General features: G+C 38.2%; 2 protein-coding genes across 2 annotated transcripts in view; both read right to left on the bottom strand.

Annotated features, from left to right (window-relative positions):
• Positions 1 to 15,597, bottom strand: part of LOC134855316 (X-ray radiation resistance-associated protein 1-like) — a 38,748-nt gene extending 23,151 nt beyond the window's left edge. Inside the window, exon 1 of the mRNA XM_063871812.1 lies at positions 15,577 to 15,597. The gene's annotated coding sequence lies outside the window, so the exon portion shown is untranslated. The remainder of the gene's footprint in view (positions 1 to 15,576) is intronic.
• Positions 9,590 to 21,077, bottom strand: part of LOC134855318 (testis-expressed protein 9-like) — a 33,136-nt gene continuing 21,648 nt past the window's right edge. The window contains exons 7-8 of the mRNA XM_063871814.1: positions 11,055 to 11,154; positions 9,590 to 10,369 (exon numbers count right to left, since the gene is read on the bottom strand). Of these exons, the coding sequence (XP_063727884.1) occupies positions 10,125 to 10,369; positions 11,055 to 11,154 (345 nt within the window). The 3' untranslated portion in view covers positions 9,590 to 10,124. The remainder of the gene's footprint in view (positions 10,370 to 11,054; positions 11,155 to 21,077) is intronic.

Raw genomic sequence — 21,077 nt, 5'->3', positions numbered from 1 at the left:
CAGTAGGAAACGCAGTATTACTAATGATAGTGATGTTTTTGGTGAGCAGAGACCAAATGAGAATTTTACCACTGACTATAGACACAGCGTCAATCTGTTTCACTTTGTGAACGCTCCCTCTGACAGTTTTTGAAACCATAGTTCTCTGGGGAGTAGTTGTCGGGGGTCGCCGTCTTGGCTCGTTCAAAGAAAATGATGAAACGTTTTTGTTAAAGAGCAAGACTACGTCATTCTCTGTAGTCAAAACCGCACAAAGCAGTTGCAAACTTGTATCGTAGTATGACATTTTGACAGTAGGTTTTGATTCGCATGGAAATGAGCCACCAACTTCTGCAGCGGTACAATTTATAGTCTTCGTCGCCAAACTCCATTTGTATCCATTTTGAGATTTATCACTTATTACCAACAATTTGTCGCGATCTGAATTATCGACTAGATTGAAGTATCTAAAGTTCTTGGTTTCAATTTCAAAAACTAAATTGAATAGATCAGTCAAAATATAAATTGTACTTGAGGACAAATGAGGATAAACAATGAGTTGCTTTATTTTCTCTGGGCACGTATACTTTCCCAATGCAAGTCTTTTCATTGAAACGTGGCACGAGTTGCGCAACGATGTTCTCGTTGTAGATGTTTGAGCTTGGAGTGGTGGATTTACCGACGTAAAAATTCCGGCACCTCCGAATGCGTTTTGGTTTTGAGAGGGCAGCGGAGCTGCTCTTGCAGCTCCGAATACGGCTGGGATTGGATACTGCAGCGGAGAGGCATTGGCGCTTCCGTTTGCGTTAACTGTATCATTATTTTCATTTTCGACAAACTGATGTTCATAGACAAACACTTCTTTTTCCACTGCACAGATGCTGTATATACTTTCATGATCACGGAGATAGACGAAATGATCGTCCGATAAGTTCAATCTTGTCACGTTCTGATCCAAAAGTTGATTATCTGAATCCTCGCTCAAAACTTCAGGCTCACTGATATTTTTCAGTAAAGGCATCTGAATTCTTTCAATGCATTGTTTCAAGAAGTCTTGCGCGGTTGCTTCGAATCCATATGCCTCAAATTTGTGCTCAATGTCTTTGACCTCAAGGCTAACTAAACTTTGCTGAACTTCATGAACAGTCCTAATTTGTAAATTAATTTCCGGGAACTTAGTGACCATAAGACCATTTGATTGGGAGAGTAAGCCACGCAGATCTTTTTCACTTTTGAAAAGCAGTTCCAAATTATCATCAGATTCTTTCCCAGCACCCATGACTTTGTCATGCTCAATTTTGATTCGATTTAGTACAGCTTGTTTAACTTTGTCCAATTCTGATGAAATCTTTTGCACTAAACTTTCGTATCCAATTATGTGTGAATCCCGATTCTCAATAAGATGTTCTTTTGTTTCTCTGATGCAATTTTCGCTGTTTTCCAACTCCGACAACTTTTCGAAAATTTTTGACCGAACTTCGGAAGCCTTCTCCTTCAGCGACATGATGTTGTGATTCGTATGTTTCGAAACACACTTTGTACAATGAATTTCTGTACAGCTTGTGCAAAACAATGCACATATCATCTTGTGCTCAGAACAAATTTCCGGCTTGAGTGAATTATAGTCAAGTAAGTATTTCATGACCTTTCTTCACATGAAGAAAAATAATACACGTATCACAATAGTACAGTGGAGTACCTGAGAGATCCGCCGTTGATATACAAGTTGAACATTTGAACAGATTATCCGTTTCAGTTTGTTCTGAACAAGATTCACATTGATTAATTAATGGTCCGGATTCAGTTTCCGGAACAAAATCATTCCGAGAAGACTCGAAATTGGTTGGACCAACACTTTCAGCCTCAAGTTCGCTCTCAGACATAGCACTCATTATAGTATCGGAATCAATTTAAGAATCATCATCACTGGATGAAGGTAAAAATCAGCTTCCCAATTTTAAATTCCCAATCAGCCATGACTCAGAATATATTATCTGAAAAAAAATCAACTGGAGATAAAACAATGGCCGAATCGCATTAAATTTGAACCAAAACACCATTTCTGTATCATTAGGAGTCAAAACTGACCTGACGAACTTTGAAGATAACAAAAATTTAACACAGCGGAGATTCGCAGCTCCTTCGATACAGAAAAATATGCCAGATATATAAAATATCTCTTAATAAATTTTAAAAACTCTTTCAAACAGTTCAACCAAACAAAGACACAATTTTAGTTTCAGGCATGTGCACTGTTATTGCGGATTCACTCCTTGATTTTGTTTTTTTAATGACCCGATTTGTCAACTGATTCAGTTAAACTAATAATGAACATGGAAAAAACCTATATTCCGATCTGATGACGCTTACTAATCTCAAGCGTAAATAAATGTGATGAAGTTTTTTCACAACTTCCAAGATCAAAATTAGAAAATTACAATAAATTCAGACAAACTTCGAATCATTAATTTTTATTATGATTACCCGCAAATATAATAGAAAAGCTTATGAAAAAATGCTCGCAAGATGAATCTGATGGAAGAAGCAGACATATCAGTTCGATAACTTTAACAAATGGTATTTTCAGTTGACACAAAGTACATTTTCTTCACGGACCCGAACCCCAACTCTTTGTATGCTAAGCGTGGTATTTAACTCTATATCGGATGAGCAGAGAAAGTGTGACCATTAAGCCGACAAAAATCAATTTCCGTTGCAAAAAAAAACAGGTCCATCCTGGATTCGAAAACTGGAAATTCATAGTGCCAGGCATGTTTGTTACCTAAGGTTAAACATCATCATAGAAAAAAGTAGAATTAATTATGAAACCAGTTATTCAATGATTCAGTGAATTGCGAATGAGCTGGACAAATTGTTAACCTGGCAAATTGTTAAGCTGGAAAAACTAATTGTTATAATTTGAAAATACTTGCTAATTTCCGGCTAATATTCTAATTCCACTTCAACTGGATGAAAATTTGTTCGAAACCACAGATAGCAACATATTTCAACTGCTTCAAGAAAAATTCCTTCAAAAACTGTTAGTTAAAGACAAACTTGCATATAAAAAACGAACATTCCATTCTTTCTCTGAAAAACCAAGGTAAGATCTTCAGCTCAGAGTATCATACTATCTTAGATTACACGGTTGGTAAGAAGAAAATTGAATTGGAAATTAAGCCGCTAAAATTGGAACGAAAAACGCGAACCTGAAAAAGTTTAGTTTGAACAATACCATTCATATAGTCTGATTTAAAAAAACACGCGGTTTCGGATCGCAATCAAAACAACAGAAATTGGGCCGGCCGATCTCAAAAAAAAACAGCATGGAACTCTTATGCAGGAAAGATTTCTGCACTATGTTCTTTCAATGAACCATTAACCTCAGAATTTTTTTGAAAAAAAGGATGAAACTTTTATGCAGGGAAGATCGTTGCGCTAAGTTCTTTCAATTGAACCATTAACCTCAGAATTAGCGGGCTAGTTTTTGCGAAAAAAAAGCTTCCCAAAAAACGAACGATAAGTTTTCATTTTCTTAAGTTCAAATCAAATTGATAACCACGATGTCACGAGACTGTAACTGAATTAACTTCTTCACTATAGCAGCCATAAACGACAGGAACTAACAACCAGAGTCTGTAACTTCAAGCATTCAAATAAACTTATTCAAATCGAGGCTAGATAAACACCGGGAAATGATATGTACGATACATCCTTCCTCGAATGACGAATTGAACGTCCGCAGAATGAGCTGATCGACAGAGGATGAGATAGATCAGAAGATTATCTGTACCTCTGTTCATGTACAACGATTAGGGCATAGCTGCTTCTGCAGGGAAGTTTCCTGCATCATGTTTTTTTCGGTTGACCCCGTATTGGAGGAGCCACTTATTGCGGAACGATTCCCATGAAATGTTTTTTTTTGTCGATCGAACTCTTAAACCTCGCATTTGGCAGGTTATTTTTCAAATAAAGTGAAAAAGATTACAAAAACTTGCAAAGACGTAAATTTTTTCTTGCAGAAGGAAATACGAAAGCAACCTGCTTTAAGTTGTTAGAAGGTCATATCTTTTTTACTTAAACAAACTAGGCCTAGCCAATTATAAAATTAGGCTTTCAACAACCTGTTGTTTCGTTAAAACCTGTGACATCAGATTTAGCAGGACAGTTAGCGTGAAAAGTACAAAAAACGGTCAACTAATCAAAAATCATAGCCTTTTGTTTTATAAAAAAAAAAATAGGGCGTAGTCGCTAATGCCGAAGAGATTCACTCAATCTGTATTTTTAATTTGATTTCAATATCTCAGATTTGGGAGTGAACTTCTCGAGAAATGTCAAAATTTCGATGGGGCGTAGTTTTTGGTGTCACAAAACATTTTGGGGAGTAGTCGCATAAGCAAATGAACTTCCCAAAACCCGTTCGTTAAAACGAATGCAAAAACTCAAAAACGGCAGGGTAGTTTTCGAGCGAGAATATTCATAGTTTAAGAAACGATCAAAAATCAAAAACTTGACGATTCCGAGGGCCATGACTTTGTGTAGAAAAAATTCGAGCGTAGCAGCTCATGCATGGAGCTTTTAGAAACCCTTCTTTTCGATGAAACCAGAAAACTCAGATTTGGGAGGGGTATTTTTCGAGAAAACTTAAAAATCAAAATAAGGGTCACATTTTCCCCCACACTTTTTTGAAGGCTGCAGACAGAGGGGACACGTATAAAAAGACTCTAGGGTTGTATGCAAGCACACAGAGGAATAAGCGGTCTTTCAATTGATACTCCTCTTCAAAAATCCGGATAAACTTCTGATCATCATCATCATATCATAACTGGTTTTGGTATTTACGGTGCTGCGGTAGTCTCAGTCACTGGGGTTGGCAACACCTGGCACAGTCTAACTCCTGCTCTCCCTCCTTCCCTGTCCCGCGGATCGGTGCCAGACAGGTTGCAGACACTAACATCATTACTCACACACTCTGACCACGTCTTTCTGGGTCTCCCTCTACCTCTGCGGCCAGGAATTTCTATGCTGGTGACGGAGTTGATGCATGACGAGGCACGTTGCACGTGTCCGAAACACCTGAGACGTCGTGTACCTAGGACAGACGTGATCTCAACGACCCCCAGTTTCTGGTGAAGTGCAGGCGTGGAAAAGTCAACATCCAGTTTGGTGCCACAGATCCAGCGGATATTTATTCAAAAACAGGCGCGACAAACTCTGCTGGAAACCTTCGTTTTCGGATAAAATGTTGACATATTTATATACAATAATTAGATTCAATTTAGAGTACTCGATGTCATCTACAAACGTTAAACTAAAACCAAGTTAATGTTCGTAGAGAACTATTAGGCGCACCAAAAAAACTACCAAAAAAAAAAACCTTTTTCATGGTTGGAATATCATTTTCCAGCATATATCATTGATTGATCCTTTCCTTCATGCTATTATAGCAGACACTCATGCAGTCGGAAAAAGCAACATCATTCAGAAAAACAATAGAAAGCGGCCTCAAACAGACGTAGTTCAAAAGATTTTAGAAATCTTAAATTTAGACATCAACTGACTAATATGTCCTTCAAAAAGGTGAAAATTCTACTGGTAACACGTGAATGCAAATCAGTAGAATGAACGGGTGAACAAGCTGATTCATTACATTTTCTCCTTGAAAACTTTTACCCTTGGAAATCACATTTTTGTCCAGAACTATTAACACTTCTACCACTGAGGCGAAGCTACTTTCGCACCACTTGCAAAACGACTAGATCTATCAAAATGAATGATAATAGTTGTCAAAAAAATAAGACCAGACAACCGAATAAAAAATTAGTATCGGAACAAAACTTACCAAGCGGTAACAAATCCACAAAAACCTAAGCAGAAACTTTTTGCAGTTTAGCTCATTAAAGAGCCACAGAATTTTAAATCTTGCTCATCTTGGAACATTGATATCCATTAAAAGAAGTCAGAACAAAAAATGAAATACGAGAAAATTTGAGCTCATTTTAGAGACATGGAGTGTGTGAACCTTTACAAATTATCCCACCTAATGTTGGAAGAAAAGCTAACAAGATCACACCATTGAGTATTATGAAAGAGCGTATAAACAACCACGAAGATGATGATGATTTTTGTAAAGAAAAAGACGCGTATTCGTACAATCTTGGCTATCGCTAAGGAAATGAAATCTTAGTAACAGACTATGCTTGTTTTAACTAATTGAGATCCAACACTTGCTTTATCATGAATCAATATATTATCTTAAAAAATATATCAAAACATTAAACACTAGCACTTTTTTTACACTTTTACACTATTTTCTTTCTTTCAAGCTATTTTACAAATAACTAAAACAATTGGCACATCATTACAAATAATTTAAAGTAACGACTGAAAGCTGTTTTAACGACTAACTAGGTGCGACACCGCCACCGACATGCAAGCACACAGAGGAATCAGCGGTCTTTCAATTGATACTCCTCTTCAAAAATCCGGATAAACTTCTGATCATCATCATCATATCATAACCGGTTTTGGTATTTACGGTGCTGCGGTAGTCTCAGTCACTGGGGTTGGCAACACCTGGCACAGTCTAACTCCTGCTCTCCGTCCTTCCCTGTCCCGCGGATCGGTGCCAGACAGGTTGCAGACACTAACATCATTACTCACACACTCTGACCACGTCTTTCTGGGTCTCCCTCTACCTCTGCGGCCAGGAATTTCTATGCTGGTGACGGAGTTGATGCATGACGAGGCACGTTGCACGTGTCCGAAACACCTGAGACGTCGTGTTCCTAGGACAGACGTGATCTCAACGACCCCCAGTTTCTGGTGAAGTGCAGGCGTGGAAATGTCAACATCCAGTTTGGTGCCACAGATCCAGCGGATATTTATTCAAAAACAGACGCGACAAACTCTGCTGGAAACCTTCGTTTTCGGATAAAATGTTGACATATTTATATACAATAATTAGATTCAATTAAGAGTACTCGATGTCATCTACAAACGTTAAACTGTAACCAAGTTAATGTTCGTAGAGAACTATTAGGCGCACCAAAAAAAAAACATTTTTCATGGTTGGAATATCATTTTCCAGCATATATCATTGATTGATCCTTTCTTTCATGCTATTATAGCAGACACTTATGCAGTCGGAAAAAGCAACATCATTCAGAAAAACAATAGAAAGCGGCCTCAAACAGACGTAGTTCAAAAGATTTTAGAAATCTTAAATTTAGACATCAACTGACTAATATGTCCTTCAAAAAGGTAAAAATTCTACTGGTAACACGTGAATGCAAATCAGTAGAATGAACGGGTGAACAAGCTGATTCCTTACATTTTCTCCTTGAAAACTTTTACCCTTGGAAATCACATTTTTGTCCAGAACTATTAACACTTCTACCACTGAGGCGAAGCTACTTTCGCACCACTTGCAATACGACTAGATCTATCAAAATGAATGATAATAGTTGTCAAAAAAACAAGCCCAGACAACCGAATAAAAAATTAGTATCGGAACAAAACTTACCAAGCGGTAACAAAGCCACAAAAACCTAAGCAGAAACTTTTTGCAATTTAGCTCATTAAAGAGCCACAGAATTTTAAATCTTGCTCATCTTGGAACAGTGATATCCATTAAAAGAAGTCAGAACAAAAAAATGAAATACGAGAAAATTTGAGCTCATTTTAGAGACATGGAGTGTGTGAACCTTTACAAATTATCCCACCTAATATTGGAAGAAAAGCTAACAAGATCACACCATTGAGTATTATGAAAGAGCGTATAAACAACCACGAAGATGATGATGATTTTTGTAAAGAAAAAGACGCGTATTCGTACAATCTTGGCTATCGCTAAGGAAATGAAATCTTAGTAACAGACTATGCTTGTTTTAACTAATTGAGATCCAACAATTGGTTTATCATGAATCAATATATTATCTTAAAAAATATATCAAAACATTAAACACTAGCACTTTATTTACACTTTTACACTATTTTCTTTCTTTCAAGCTATTTTACAAATAACTAAAACAATTGGCACATCATTACAAATAATTTTAAGTAACGACTGAAAGCTGTTTTAACGACTAACTAGGTGCGACACCGCCACCGACATGCAAGCACACAGAGGAATAAGCGGTCTTTCAATTGATACTCCTCTTCAAAAATCCGGATAAACTTCTGATCATCATCATCATCATATCATAACCGGTTTTGGTATTTACGGTGCTGCGGTAGTCTCAGTCACTGGGGTTGGCAACACCTGGCACAGTCTAACTCCTGCTCTCCATCCTTCCCTGTCCCGCGGATCGGTGCCAGACAGGTTGCAGACACTAACATCATTACTCACACACTCTGACCACGTCTTTCTGGGTCTCCCTCTACCTCTGCGGCCAGGAATTTCTATGCTGGTGACGGAGTTGATGCATGACGAGGCACGTTGCACGTGTCCGAAACACCTGAGACGTCGTGTTCCTAGGACACGTGATCTCAACGACCCCCAGTTTCTGGTGAAGTGCAGGCCTGGAAATGTCAACATCCAGTTTGGTGCCACAGGTCCAGCGGATATTTATTCAAAAACAGACGCGACAAACTCTGCTGGAAACCTTCGTTTTCGGATAATATGTTGACATATTTATATACAATAATTAGATTCAATTAAGAGTACTCGATGTCATCTACAAACGTTAAACTGTAACCAAGTTAATGTTCGTAGAGAACTATTAGGCGCACCAAAAAAACTACCAAAAAAAAACATTTTTCATGGTTGGAATATCATTTTCCAGCATATATCATTGATTGATCCTTTCTTTCATGCTATTATAGCAGACACTTATGCAGTCGGAAAAAGCAACATCATTCAGAAAAACAATAGAAAGCGGCCTCAAACAGACGTAGTTCAAAAGATTTTAGAAATCTTAAATTTAGACATCAACTGACTAATATGTCCTTCAAAAAGGTGAAAATTCTACTGGTAACACGTGAATGCAAATCAGTAGAATGAACGGGTGAACAAGCTGATTCATTACATTTTCTCCTTGAAAACTTTTACCCTTGGAAATCACATTTTTGTCCAGAACTATTAACACTTCTACCACTGAGGCGAAGCTACTTTCGCACCACTTGCAAAACGACTAGATCTATCAAAATGAATGATAATAGTTGTCAAAAAAATAAGACCAGACAACCGAATAAAAAATTAGTATCGGAACAAAACTTACCAAGCGGTAACAAATCCACAAAAACCTAAGCAGAAACTTTTTGCAGTTTAGCTCATTAAAGAGCCACAGAATTTTAAATCTTGCTCATCTTGGAACATTGATATCCATTAAAAGAAGTCAGAACAAAAAATGAAATACGAGAAAATTTGAGCTCATTTTAGAGACATGGAGTGTGTGAACCTTTACAAATTATCCCACCTAATGTTGGAAGAAAAGCTAACAAGATCACACCATTGAGTATTATGAAAGAGCGTATAAACAACCACGAAGATGATGATGATTTTTGTAAAGAAAAAGACGCGTATTCGTACAATCTTGGCTATCGCTAAGGAAATGAAATCTTAGTAACAGACTATGCTTGTTTTAACTAATTGAGATCCAACACTTGGTTTATCATGAATCAATATATTATCTTAAAAAATATATCAAAACATTTAACACTAGCTCTTTATTTACACTTTTACACTATTTTCTTTCTTTCAAGCTATTTTACAAATAACTAAAACAATTGGCACATCATTACAAATAATTTAAAGTAACGACAGAAAGCTGTTTTAACGACTAACTAGGTGCGACACCGCCTCTTTTTTAACTAAAAAGTATCTCGCAATTTTCGGAAGGTGGTAGGTTTTGGAGATTTGGAATCCCGTATACACCTACTATGAACAAAAACCTCAAGTAAATTGAAATATAAATAGGGTAAATAATTAAGACTGGGCTTTTCAGTATTTTTTGAAGTTCTCTTGCCGTCTTGTTTTTTTTTCAGGTACCTGAAATAATTAATTTTCTTTGTAGTACTCTCTTAACTTATCAGATGAGGCTTAGCTGGTTTTATCTTCATATGATACACCAAAAACCACCTTATGCTAATAAAAGCGAGAGGTCGCAGCAGCTAAAACTTCGATCTAAGTTTAGATCTAAAAATTAAGAGCCCAAATCAAGCGCTTTCATAAACTCCTCTTCTGTGAAATGCAGCAACTTTGCAGCCTCGATATGCATTCGCTGCCTCTTCAGCAAATCTATCAACTTGAGTTGTTTTTTGAACCCCGCAATCAGTTCTGACTTCTGTTTCTCTAGTTTCTTGTTTTCGTTTATCAGCTGTTCCATTCTCTTTCGCTCTGTGTCTGAAGTTTCTTTCGAATTTTGGTTAACTTTTGCCAATTGTGTCTGAAACAAAGAAAATTACTTCAAAGGGCAAAATAAATATCATAATGGTGCTCTCTCAAGTAATGGTACTGTTAAAAAACTCCTTGCTTCTAAATTTGTTTAAGGAATAACCTCACGTGGAAACAAATTATTATTATTAAGAACTCTGATGGTACTGGGATAAATATAATTGATAACATTTGTTTGCAAAACAATCTCATTTGAAGAGAAATTTTTGTTGCATTAAAATAAAGAAAATTTGCTCCCAAATCGGCATTTCGTCCTTTTTCAGCTAGTGAACCTCCATTTGGGCTAATAATTGTGACTATTTTAGGTTTTTAAATCTGGACTATATTTCGTCTTCTCAAACAATCAAGTTTTTTTTTCGTCCGAGATGCTCGAAATCTCAGAATGACGCCGGGCATACGGTGTTTGAAATGAATGAAATGTTACCAGCAATTTAAACAAAGACACTTTTTTCAATAACGACTTGACACATTGCTTCATCAACGCCTCAGTTTTTATAAACACCAAAATGATGAAGTATTCTTTGGTACAAAAAGCTTCACCCCCTGTCCACTCTTCATTTTCCCCCATATTTTTAGCGGACTTCGAGTGTGAAATATTATGAGCAAAAGCTGCAAGAAGCGAAAAGTGCCTCTAAAACATAGAGGGACGACACATGTGTAGACTAAAATGAACGTAACTTGTATTTCTCAACTTCCTCCAGGGCTCTGTTCAGTCTCACTTCTGTCACTGACTTGCCCCCTGCACCTCCCCCCGCCTTGTTCGCCTCACGCTTCACTGCCTAAACAGATAGGTGTGCAGCAGTTGAAAAATATCGGCTCTTTTTCAGTTTCCTTGTAAATTTTTCGCACCTTCTGAATGTTCAGACCTTTGATTTTTCAATCCCCGAAACAATGTTTCAAATAAAGAAAGAAAGAAAGAAAGAATTTATTTTTCCGATTGATAAATATAGTCATTAGCAAAACAAAAGTAATTTCATCAATGCATTTATCATCGGAATGGACAACTAACGAGACCATTGGTCCACATAAATGTTGCCCTTATATAGCACACATACTGAATTTAACATCAAACAAAAGAAAGAAAATAAGTTTTTTTTTTTTTTTTTTTAAGAAGAAATTAACAAAAAAACAAAAAAATACGTGATTTTGATTTTTACCTAATTGAAAACATATTGTTCTTCATAGCGCTACCTATAGCAGTTCAGCTGATGCTCCGGCATGGGAACACGTCGCTTCAAAAAATCATAAAAAGGGCCATATCTCCTAAACTAAAAGGTTCTGGAGGGTCATATTTTTTCACATAAATCGCAACCTATAGTTGATTGTCCTTTAGCATTTAACCAAGGTACTGAAATTACACAAAAATTAAAAACTGAAAACTAAAGTTGCCAGCTCGTTGTTACCTAGCAGGTATCCATTCTTAAATTTATTATAAAAACTTGTAATTTTTCCAATTTTTGCAATTTCTATCCCATCTTCGAGTAAGCCTCTAGTTTTCAATACGTTGTAAAGCCTAGACCCCCGATAGGCAATTGATTGCCGTTCAAATCGTTTTTTTCTAAATGATTCTTTAAGGAGGTTTAAATTAGCCCTACGCGTTACTTTAGTGGGATTTTCGAATTCAAACACATTATTCAAAAAATCCTCACTGTGTAGTTTGTTTACTGATCGGAGTACAAATTTTAGTAATTCATACACATGAAGCTCGTGCACGGTTAGCAGTTGATTTCTAATAAAAATGTCATCCGATTGTTCGCGACGATTTCGGAAGTAAATCAATTTTAAGATCTTTCTTTGAAGTATGTAAATCGGCATTAAAGAAGAGTAGCTGCAACAACCGTAAATAAGAATACCGTATTGGATAGTTGATTTAATGTTAGTTCGATAGTAGTCTAAAAGCTGATGACGTGGAGCAAAATACCGTAATTTTGAAATAATGCCTGACTGTTTCGCTAATCGCATTCTTACATAATCAATTTGCGAAAAGAAGGATAATTTTGAGTCTACATATATCCCTAGGTATTTACAAACAGGTTCAGTTTTAATAGCACAGCTGTTTAATTGAAAGGTCATTGAATTGGAAGTCTTAATATTCATTTGTACTGTTTTATCCATATTAATAACTAATTTATTGGCATTTAGCCAGTAGTTCAAGTAAGAGATGTCATTTTCAATTGCAACATTTACTTGTCCTAAATCAGTGACATTGGTGTCGTCTGCAAAGAGGACAACTTCAGATGATTTGCAAACATGAGGAAGGTCATTTATATATATAAGAAAGAGTAAGGGACCCAAAATTGATCCTTGAGGAACACCGCATTTTATAGAAGACCAGTTTGAAGAAACGCCATTTATTTCTACACGTTGTTTTCTGTTCTTTAAATACGATTCAAACCAATCATAAGTAATTCCTCTGATTCCATAGGACTCTAACTTCTGTAATAAAAGAGAATGTTCAATTGTATCAAATGCTTTTTTTCAAATCAAAAAAGAAAGTAACAACATTTTGATTACCACATGACCGCATTTTTTCAGTAAAATCAACGAGCGCGTCTATTGTACTATGCTTTGACCGAAACCCAAATTGTCTACTATAAATAAGTGAGAATTTTTCAAGATAATTGTAAATACGAGTGTACATGGCTCTTTCAAATATTTTACTCCAGACAATTAAAAGCGATATTGGTCGGTAATTATTCTCATCAACTCTGGAACCACTTTTATGCATGGGTATGACTTTTGCTCTTTTTAATTTATCAGGAAAAATGCCTTGGCTGAAGGATTTATTTATTAACAGGGTTAAATACGGAACGGTAGCAGATACCGACAATTTAACTAAAATGTTATTAATATTGTCATCACCCGACGACGATTTATTATCAAGTTTGTTAATTATTTGTTCTACTTCAAGTTCAGTAACCTGATAAAGAAACATTGAGTGTCCCACTTGTTTAAGAGGTGGTAATGGTAGACAGTCCATGTCTTTTTTAAGTTGAGTGCCAATTTCGGAGAAAAAAACATTAAATCGTTCAGCAACATCAAAAGTTTATGGAGTTACAGAGTGCTGCTGACATGACTCTAGTATTGGTACGTTTGCATCATATATATTTTTACCACTTAAATCATTGAGTAATTTATATGTTTGTCTTGAGTCCCCAATACAAGCAGAGAATTTGTTACGGTAAAACTTCCGTTTTGCCCCTTTAATTTCTTTTTCTAGCTTAAATCTTAAGTTCTTAAAATTTTCCAATAAATTGGAATTATTTGGTTGACATTTCCATGAACGATGTGCTCTGTTTCTTTTGGTTCTTAAATTTTTCAACTTGTTGTTGAACCATTTCGGTTTTTTTAAATCAGTAATTGTGTTTTCACGCATGGGTGCAAAATTTGTGGTAGCTTTATTAAAAACCGCAGAAAAAATGTTAAATGCTGCTGATGGATCTGCAATATTGCAGATTTCTAACTCTTTTTCATTCAGTTCAATTTGCAATGAGTTTATGTACTTATTGGATTTATCTTTATCTTTGACAAAATTAAGGTCACGAAAAGTCTGAGTTTTTTCATTTTTTAAACTAGGTGGAGTCCATTGCAAGAGGACAGGAAAATGATCAGAGAAATTTTGGTATTCTAAAGTGTGTTGATAGGCTTCATTCAGGTTTTGATAAATGAAATGATCTAGACAAGTGTTTGATGTTTGAGTAACTCTTGTTGCTTTTGTATCACCTAGTTCGAATCCATTAGCAAAAATACAGTTCATGTAATTGTTCGATAGTTGATTAATCTTTGATATGTCAATGTTAATGTCGCCACATATTATAAAAGGAGTTGATGGCGAATAGTTTTCTTCTAAAAAATTCTCGAATGTATCTATGAACCGTAGTTTGTTAATTCTAGGTGGGTTGTAGATTACTGCTACTTTGAATTGGTAGTTATCTTTTTCAATAACCACTAGAATGCATTCCTCGAGGGTTGTGCTGATTTGTTTTATAAGCTTGAAATCTTTGCGTATTTGTATCATTACTCCGCCTCCGCGAGTTTTACGGTTGCATGTTGCAAACTTATTGTAACCATCAATGAGATAGCATCATTTATTATCATCATTTTCTGTTAGCCACGTTTCTGATAGGCATAGAATGGGGGGAGGAGACTCAAGACTATATACTAGTGCTTCCAATTCGTTAAGATGACCTTTCAAAGAGCGAACATTTATATGTAGCACAGAAAATTTAGGTTCCGGAGGGGGCCTCCGGTTGGTTGAAAACACCAGTGAAGCAATTTATAACATCATTATAATAGTAACCAAGTGTGTGACCACCCTCATAGAGCCCAGTAATTTTATTTGTATAGTTGTCATTTCTGTACTGGAAGAATATATTGCCCTCTCTGGACCAAGCGGAAGCGATGAGCTCATCTGTTTTCATCAATTTTAGAAAGTTGAGTCTCGCCTTGGTAAGATCTTCGAATATTTTCACCTCTTTCATGCACCTCTTTCATGCCCTCAGTCTCATTTAGCTGGCGTTTCTTCTTCAATATATCTATTTTAGCTGTTCTGCGACAAAAACGAACAATTATTGGCTTTGTGGTGCCCCGACCCGGCAGGCGATGAGCAACAGATATGTCTTGCTTGTTGACGCTTGAACCGATTTCATTTGCAATTTTTATCACTTTGTTTGCTGTCTCTTCATTGGATTCTCGCGTTCCGGTATCGCTCGCTACACCGATAATCCGGATATTTTCTCTTCGAGTGTAGCTTTCCACCATCTCAGCTTCTGACAGACTTTTGAGGTAGCAGCGTGCTTCTTGCGCAAATAATTGAGCTTTAACTTCGGAGAGAATTTGTTTCTTCATGTCTTCCGTAGCATCCGTGACCATAGTCTTCATCAGCTCTTTCATCTCATTTTTCAGGTTTCCAAACATTATTGGGATAATTTCGTTGATTGATGTTTTGATGGTAGTTTGGATTAATTGCACTAGGTTGTTATCAGCAGTTGTCTCCTGTTCTATGGGGCTCAGCACCGCACATCCCCGTTTACTGCATGACTTTGGGATGGGCGTCATACCTTGGTACCTTAGTGCGGGAATATCTTCGGTATTGGTTTCAGCTTCAGTATGCATTTGCAATATGTTGTTTGAATCAGCATCAGCATTAGGGATATTGTCAGGTTGGGTATCAGTCATGATCATTTACTGCCTCTGAAACTATTTAATAAGTTTATCACAACAATTAGGCTAAAAAATGGTTTTAGTTATTATAATTAATCCTTAACAATATGCCTTTTAAATTTAACATAACGTGAACTGTTAAGCATTTTCATATTGTTATTTCTTGAAAAGGAGAGAAACTGAAAGCAACCAAGGGCTCTTGTGGGTTTTCCTTCGTAGCTAACGTTGTATTCCTACTTCACCATTTTCATTTAGTTAAAAATCGAAATAATTAGCGGTTTTCATTTGGCCAAACTGTATAAAATCAATTCAATTTAGCCCAAATGATAGTTATGTAAATCTTTCTTGCTGTTTCATATCAAATATAGGTTGAATGCCGACACTGTTTGGACATATTTTCAAACGAATATCTCCAATTGTTCTTCTATACCTAATCTTCGGGCTACAACAAATTATCAATCGGCAGAAACGTATCCAATCATGTTCGAACTTCTAACTCCTTGGGAACAATTTATTGGCCAATACAGGCTTATAAGTATCTCAGCTGAAAAATTATTATTTTTATATATATAATTTATATGTGCCAGTCGGTCATATTTGGAAGTTTGACCTTGAGAAGAGCAGAAAACACTTGATTTTGGAGTGAAATTTAAATTTTTAAATTTTCGAATGGAACATGTCATGCACGATTTTCTCGCGAGAACTGAAAATCAAAAAAGGAAAAGAGAACAATTTTAGAACAATTGCGGGAAAGTTGTCAGAAAAAAACGAGTGGGAAATTGCTATTCGCAATTTCCATCATAGTGAACAAGAGTAGAGCTGTCCTATCTGAAATAGAAGACAGAGTATTCCCGAGAGAGCAATTATTCGAACTGGACCAGAGTGAACCTTCGACGGAAGGGTGGACAGCTTGAGTGTCCCAATGGTCCACATAAAACTTCGTTCTTGAGTTCAAACTTACCCTTACCATTCAAACTGATAAACATTGAACTTATCTAGTTACCTTAGTTAATTCTAGAGTTGCTCACCCATTTAATTACTTCCTGTGCTTGAGCGCATCAACATGTGAGTCCTTAATTTAAATTTCTAGAGTGTGTTTTATGATTGTTATGTTGAGGTAAGGCGAGTTTTAGGTTGATCCATCTGAAATGGATCAAAGTCACACTGTCTAATAAAAAGTAACCTAACGGATTGTTCCAACCCGGTTTTTAACGGCGTTCATGTATTTTGGGTATCTAGAGACCTAAGTATGGGGACGTTCTTAATTCTAGAGTGGGGGGATATTTTAGTAGTAGCCTTTAAGCTGTAACGGGTCGTAGTCTCATGTCACAAGCGAACCGAACTGGCTCCGACCGTTCTTGAGGTGGGAAAACACAAGAGATAGTGTCCCTGACCCTTGAGCCAGTGGTTATAGGGCCTATTTTTCTTAAGCCTCATGTGTGACTGTAGTAGACGAATGTTACATAGTGTTTTTATGGCGCTCCTGGGTGTTTACGACATCAAGACTACGGAGTCGAACCCACTTGAGACAGCTTCGGGCTGAATGCCCATTCTAGAGTACCGGCGGTACGGTTCGACAGGAACGTGCAAACCTTCCGGTTGTACCGTGATAGCTTTTTAAGAAAACTCGAGAAAATTTCCTGGTACGCTCTCCGAACGAGGCTTAGCTAACCGAGTAAAGGGGGGCAACTAGGGGGACAAAAACACGAGCAAAAAGACAAAAAGCAAAACAAAAACCAAAAAAGATTAGAAAAAGGAACAAAAACCATAAAACGAAAAAAGACAGTGACTTTGACACCAGATTAGTTGGATCAAACCTTTATATTAATTAAATAGTATACCCATACTGTTTTACAAGTTCGATCGTTTCGATCAACCTAGCAATTTAAACCAGTAAACTGAATAAAGTGCCCGAAGTGGGGCGTTGTCAAGGGTTTTCAGATAGCTTGGAACTTAGCTGGACCAATAGGAGACTTGACTGGAAGAGGTGACCAGCCGAGTGGGAAAGTGGTTCAGGGACACTTGAGCTGAACCAATAAGAGACTTGACTGGAAGAGGTGACCAGCCGAGTGGGAAAGTGTTTCAGGGACACTTGGCTGAACCAATAGGAGACTGGACTGGAACAGGTGACCAGTCGAGTGGGAAAGCAGCCAAGAAGGATTTGGCAATTCTCGAGTTCTCGAGTTGGGCAGAACGGGTATCGTTAGAATCCACATTACATTATAGGAGATAAGTGTAAAATTGGATAAGCGAAATCCCCCAGTTTTGAGGAACGTTTTTACTTGAGCAGGCCTGGAAACAGGTCTACGGTTTTCTCTTGAGAAGTTTAGCACCCGGCGCTTAAAGTAATTTTTAGGCTTAAGAAGGGGGGCTAGAAAGGGGGGAGGTTAGAAGGGGGGCTGGTTAAGTTAGAGGTTGGCGGTTGTAAATTGTAAAAAGGGGGAAATTAGAGTAACTAATTAGTCGACATCGTTGACTTAGTTACATTAGAAATTAACACGCGTTGGTAATATTAGGTGGAGATCCAAAATTCAACTCGAGTTAAGACTGGTACGCTGGTTGGTTTGGTAGGGGGGACCGGATATAGACAGCTTTTGTGATACCCCATAAGATCACTAGTGGGGGGAGGAAAACGCGTGGCAATTAGGTACCAGACAATTTTTTTTAGACGAAAGGTAGACATTGGTCACCTTTAAATTTTAGGTGGGGCTCATTTTTCTGTTTTTATTATTTTTCTTACTTAAAATTTTTTGTTGCATTTTATTGAGGATTTGTGTTTGGTTTTATACGAACAGGTGATCACAAGATACCTGCGCACCTACATTGAAATAGAAACAACCAAAAAGAAGAGGGGGGGTCAGCATTTGGCTTTTAAGAGAGGGTTTTTGGGAAAATTTTACTAGAGCTTGAGTGGTGGTACAAAGTACGGTGGTTCAAGAAGACCCTACAACGAGGAAGACACTCCGTGACGAGTATTGGGACAGGGTCTTGGGACAGTGGTCTTGGGACAGTGGTCTTGGGACAGGGTCTTGGGACAGTGGTCTTGGGACAGTGGTCTTGGGACAGGGTCTTGGGACAGGGTCTTGGGACAGTGGTCTTGGGACAGGGTCTTGGGACAGTGGTCTTGGGACAGTGGTCTTGGGACAGGGTCTTGGGACAGGGTCTTGGGACAGTGGTCTTGGGACAGGGTCTTGGGACAGTGGTCTTGGGACAGTGGTCTTGGGACAGTGGTCTTGGGACAGTGGTCTTGGGACAGTGGTCTTGGGACAGTCTTGGGACAGTGGTCTTGGGACACTAGTCTTGGGACACTAGTCTTGGGACACCAGCCTTGGGACACTGGTCTTGGGACACTGCCCTTGGGACACTGGTCTTGGGACACTAGTCTTGGGATACCAGCCTTGGGCTACTGGTCTTGGGACACTACCCTTGAGACACTAGTCTTGGGACAGTAGTCTTGGGACACTGGCCTTGGGACACTAGTCTTGGGACAGTAGTCTTGGGACACTGGTCTTGGGACACTGCCCTTGGGACACTGGTCTTGGGACACTAGCCTTGGGACACTGGTCTTGGGACAGTAGTCTTGGGACACTAGCCTTGGGACACTGGTCTTAGGACAGTAATCTTGGGACACTAGTCTTGGAACAGTGGTCTTGGTACAAGGGTCTTAGGACACTAACGGAGAGTACTGTGATAGTGACGAATAGTCTTGGGACGGTATAGAAATTGAAGTCAAATTACAACAAGTGCGTTTTAAGACAGAATAAGACAAATCGAAATAGGTAGGGTTAAGACCAAATTAAGGAAAATTTTTCGGAGGTTTTAGGAAGAGAATTGGATAAGGTTTTTAACACGTTGTACAGAATTTGTGACCAAAAAAAAAAAAAAAAAAAAAAAAAATATTTTTTTTTACCCTTAGAATAGAATCGTGTATATAATAAAATTGTAAATAAAAGCAGTTGTAAATAGAAATAATGAGGCGGAGTAGGGTACCGGTGCTCGAAAAAAGGTCAAGTGGATCAAACACGAAATATAATTCATCGCTGCGCGGAACGACATCAACGGGCCCAAAGATAACGAAGACGAACTTTTCAGTTAACATGGTCAGCACAAGGAGTACAGCGGAGAACAGGGCGAAAGAGGGCACGGAAGGGGAGCGAGTAGAACCCACCATCGAGATTGATCTAGAGACACCAGATCAAAGTGTGGATGAAACAAGGAAGATGGCGACAGAGTCAACTCCAATGCCCAATGCAGAGGAACCGAACCAGAAACCCATAGAGTTCTCACCGATAGATGACGCGGAAGATGCAATAGGCAACACCGAAGAAACGGTGAAAGAAGACTCTCAAGTAAAGAGGACATCTTTTACGGAAAAATTGGGAATAATGTTCGGAATAAAAACGAAAGAAAACGTGACTGAAGAACCAAAAGCAGAAAGAGCACGAACATTTGGTACAGTGAGCACGAAAACGACAGAAACCGGCCAGAATGAGGAACAAGCTAAAGCAGAGGCTAAGGCCGAAGAGAAACTCACGGCTGACCATGAAGAGACTACCATTGAGCTGGGCGACTTGTTGGCGAAATTAAATCAGATCGACAAAAGACTTAAGAACAGTGAAGAAGACAGAGAGGTGATAAAAAAGGAGATAAGATACAACAAGCACGAGTATCTAGACAGTTATTTTAACCTGGCTAAGGCAACAGAGGAGAGACTCAAGGAGATGTCAGACAAGGTAGAAGCCACCAATGAAGAACGAGAAAAGAACATCAAAACAGACATGCAACAGTTGAAGAACCGATATGATGATGTCAACAGCCAATTAGGGAGCCTGGAAAGGAGAATGGACACAATGAGCAAGAGTCAAGCCGAGAGTTCGTGTGCAATACAGGCGAAGTTGGATGCAATCTTGAGAGGTTCTACTCCACAAGAAAGACCGGCAGCGGATCGTACGCAAAGCACCAGAGTTGACTTTGTAGAACCACAAAGGAACAAACGGCAATCGACACCGTTGCCCTTAACCAGGGATGCGATAAGCATAGCACCAACAACTGCGAAAACAATAATGAAGAATGGAACGTCGAATACAACGGCTGCTCCGGGAGATTCAACAGCTAACAGCAACACAGGACCAGATGCTATGACATGGGCCAGCACTTGGGAGATGATGAACAGGACTCTAGAGGCCTTCGCCACGAGGAACACTGACTCGAGCGACAGGAGAGAGGGAAAATCAAGAAAGACATTCAAGAAGCCAAAAGAATTCAAGGACGACTCCGATGGATGCATTGACACTTGGGTGGAAGTGATGAGATTACATCTAGAACAAGACAACTTGAGTGACGAAAGACAAGCATGTACAGCCATACTGAGCAACTTGGAAGGAACGGCATTAAAATGCGTGGTCGCAAAGAAGGAGGAAGAACGCGACACCGCGGACAAGATCTTCGAGATATTGCTGAATCGGTTCGGGTCAGGCATGAAGGGTCACCAAGCGATGATGCGATTTGAAAAGAGAAGGCAGAGGGACGACGAGTCAAT

The sequence above is a fragment of the Symsagittifera roscoffensis genome, chromosome 10 (genome assembly GCF_963678635.1).
Source record: "Symsagittifera roscoffensis chromosome 10, txSymRosc1.1, whole genome shotgun sequence".
Classification (NCBI taxonomy): Eukaryota; Metazoa; Xenacoelomorpha; order Acoela; family Convolutidae; genus Symsagittifera; species Symsagittifera roscoffensis.
Note: the sequence above shows the minus strand (reverse complement) of the source record. Positions and strands in the feature narration are given on the sequence as shown.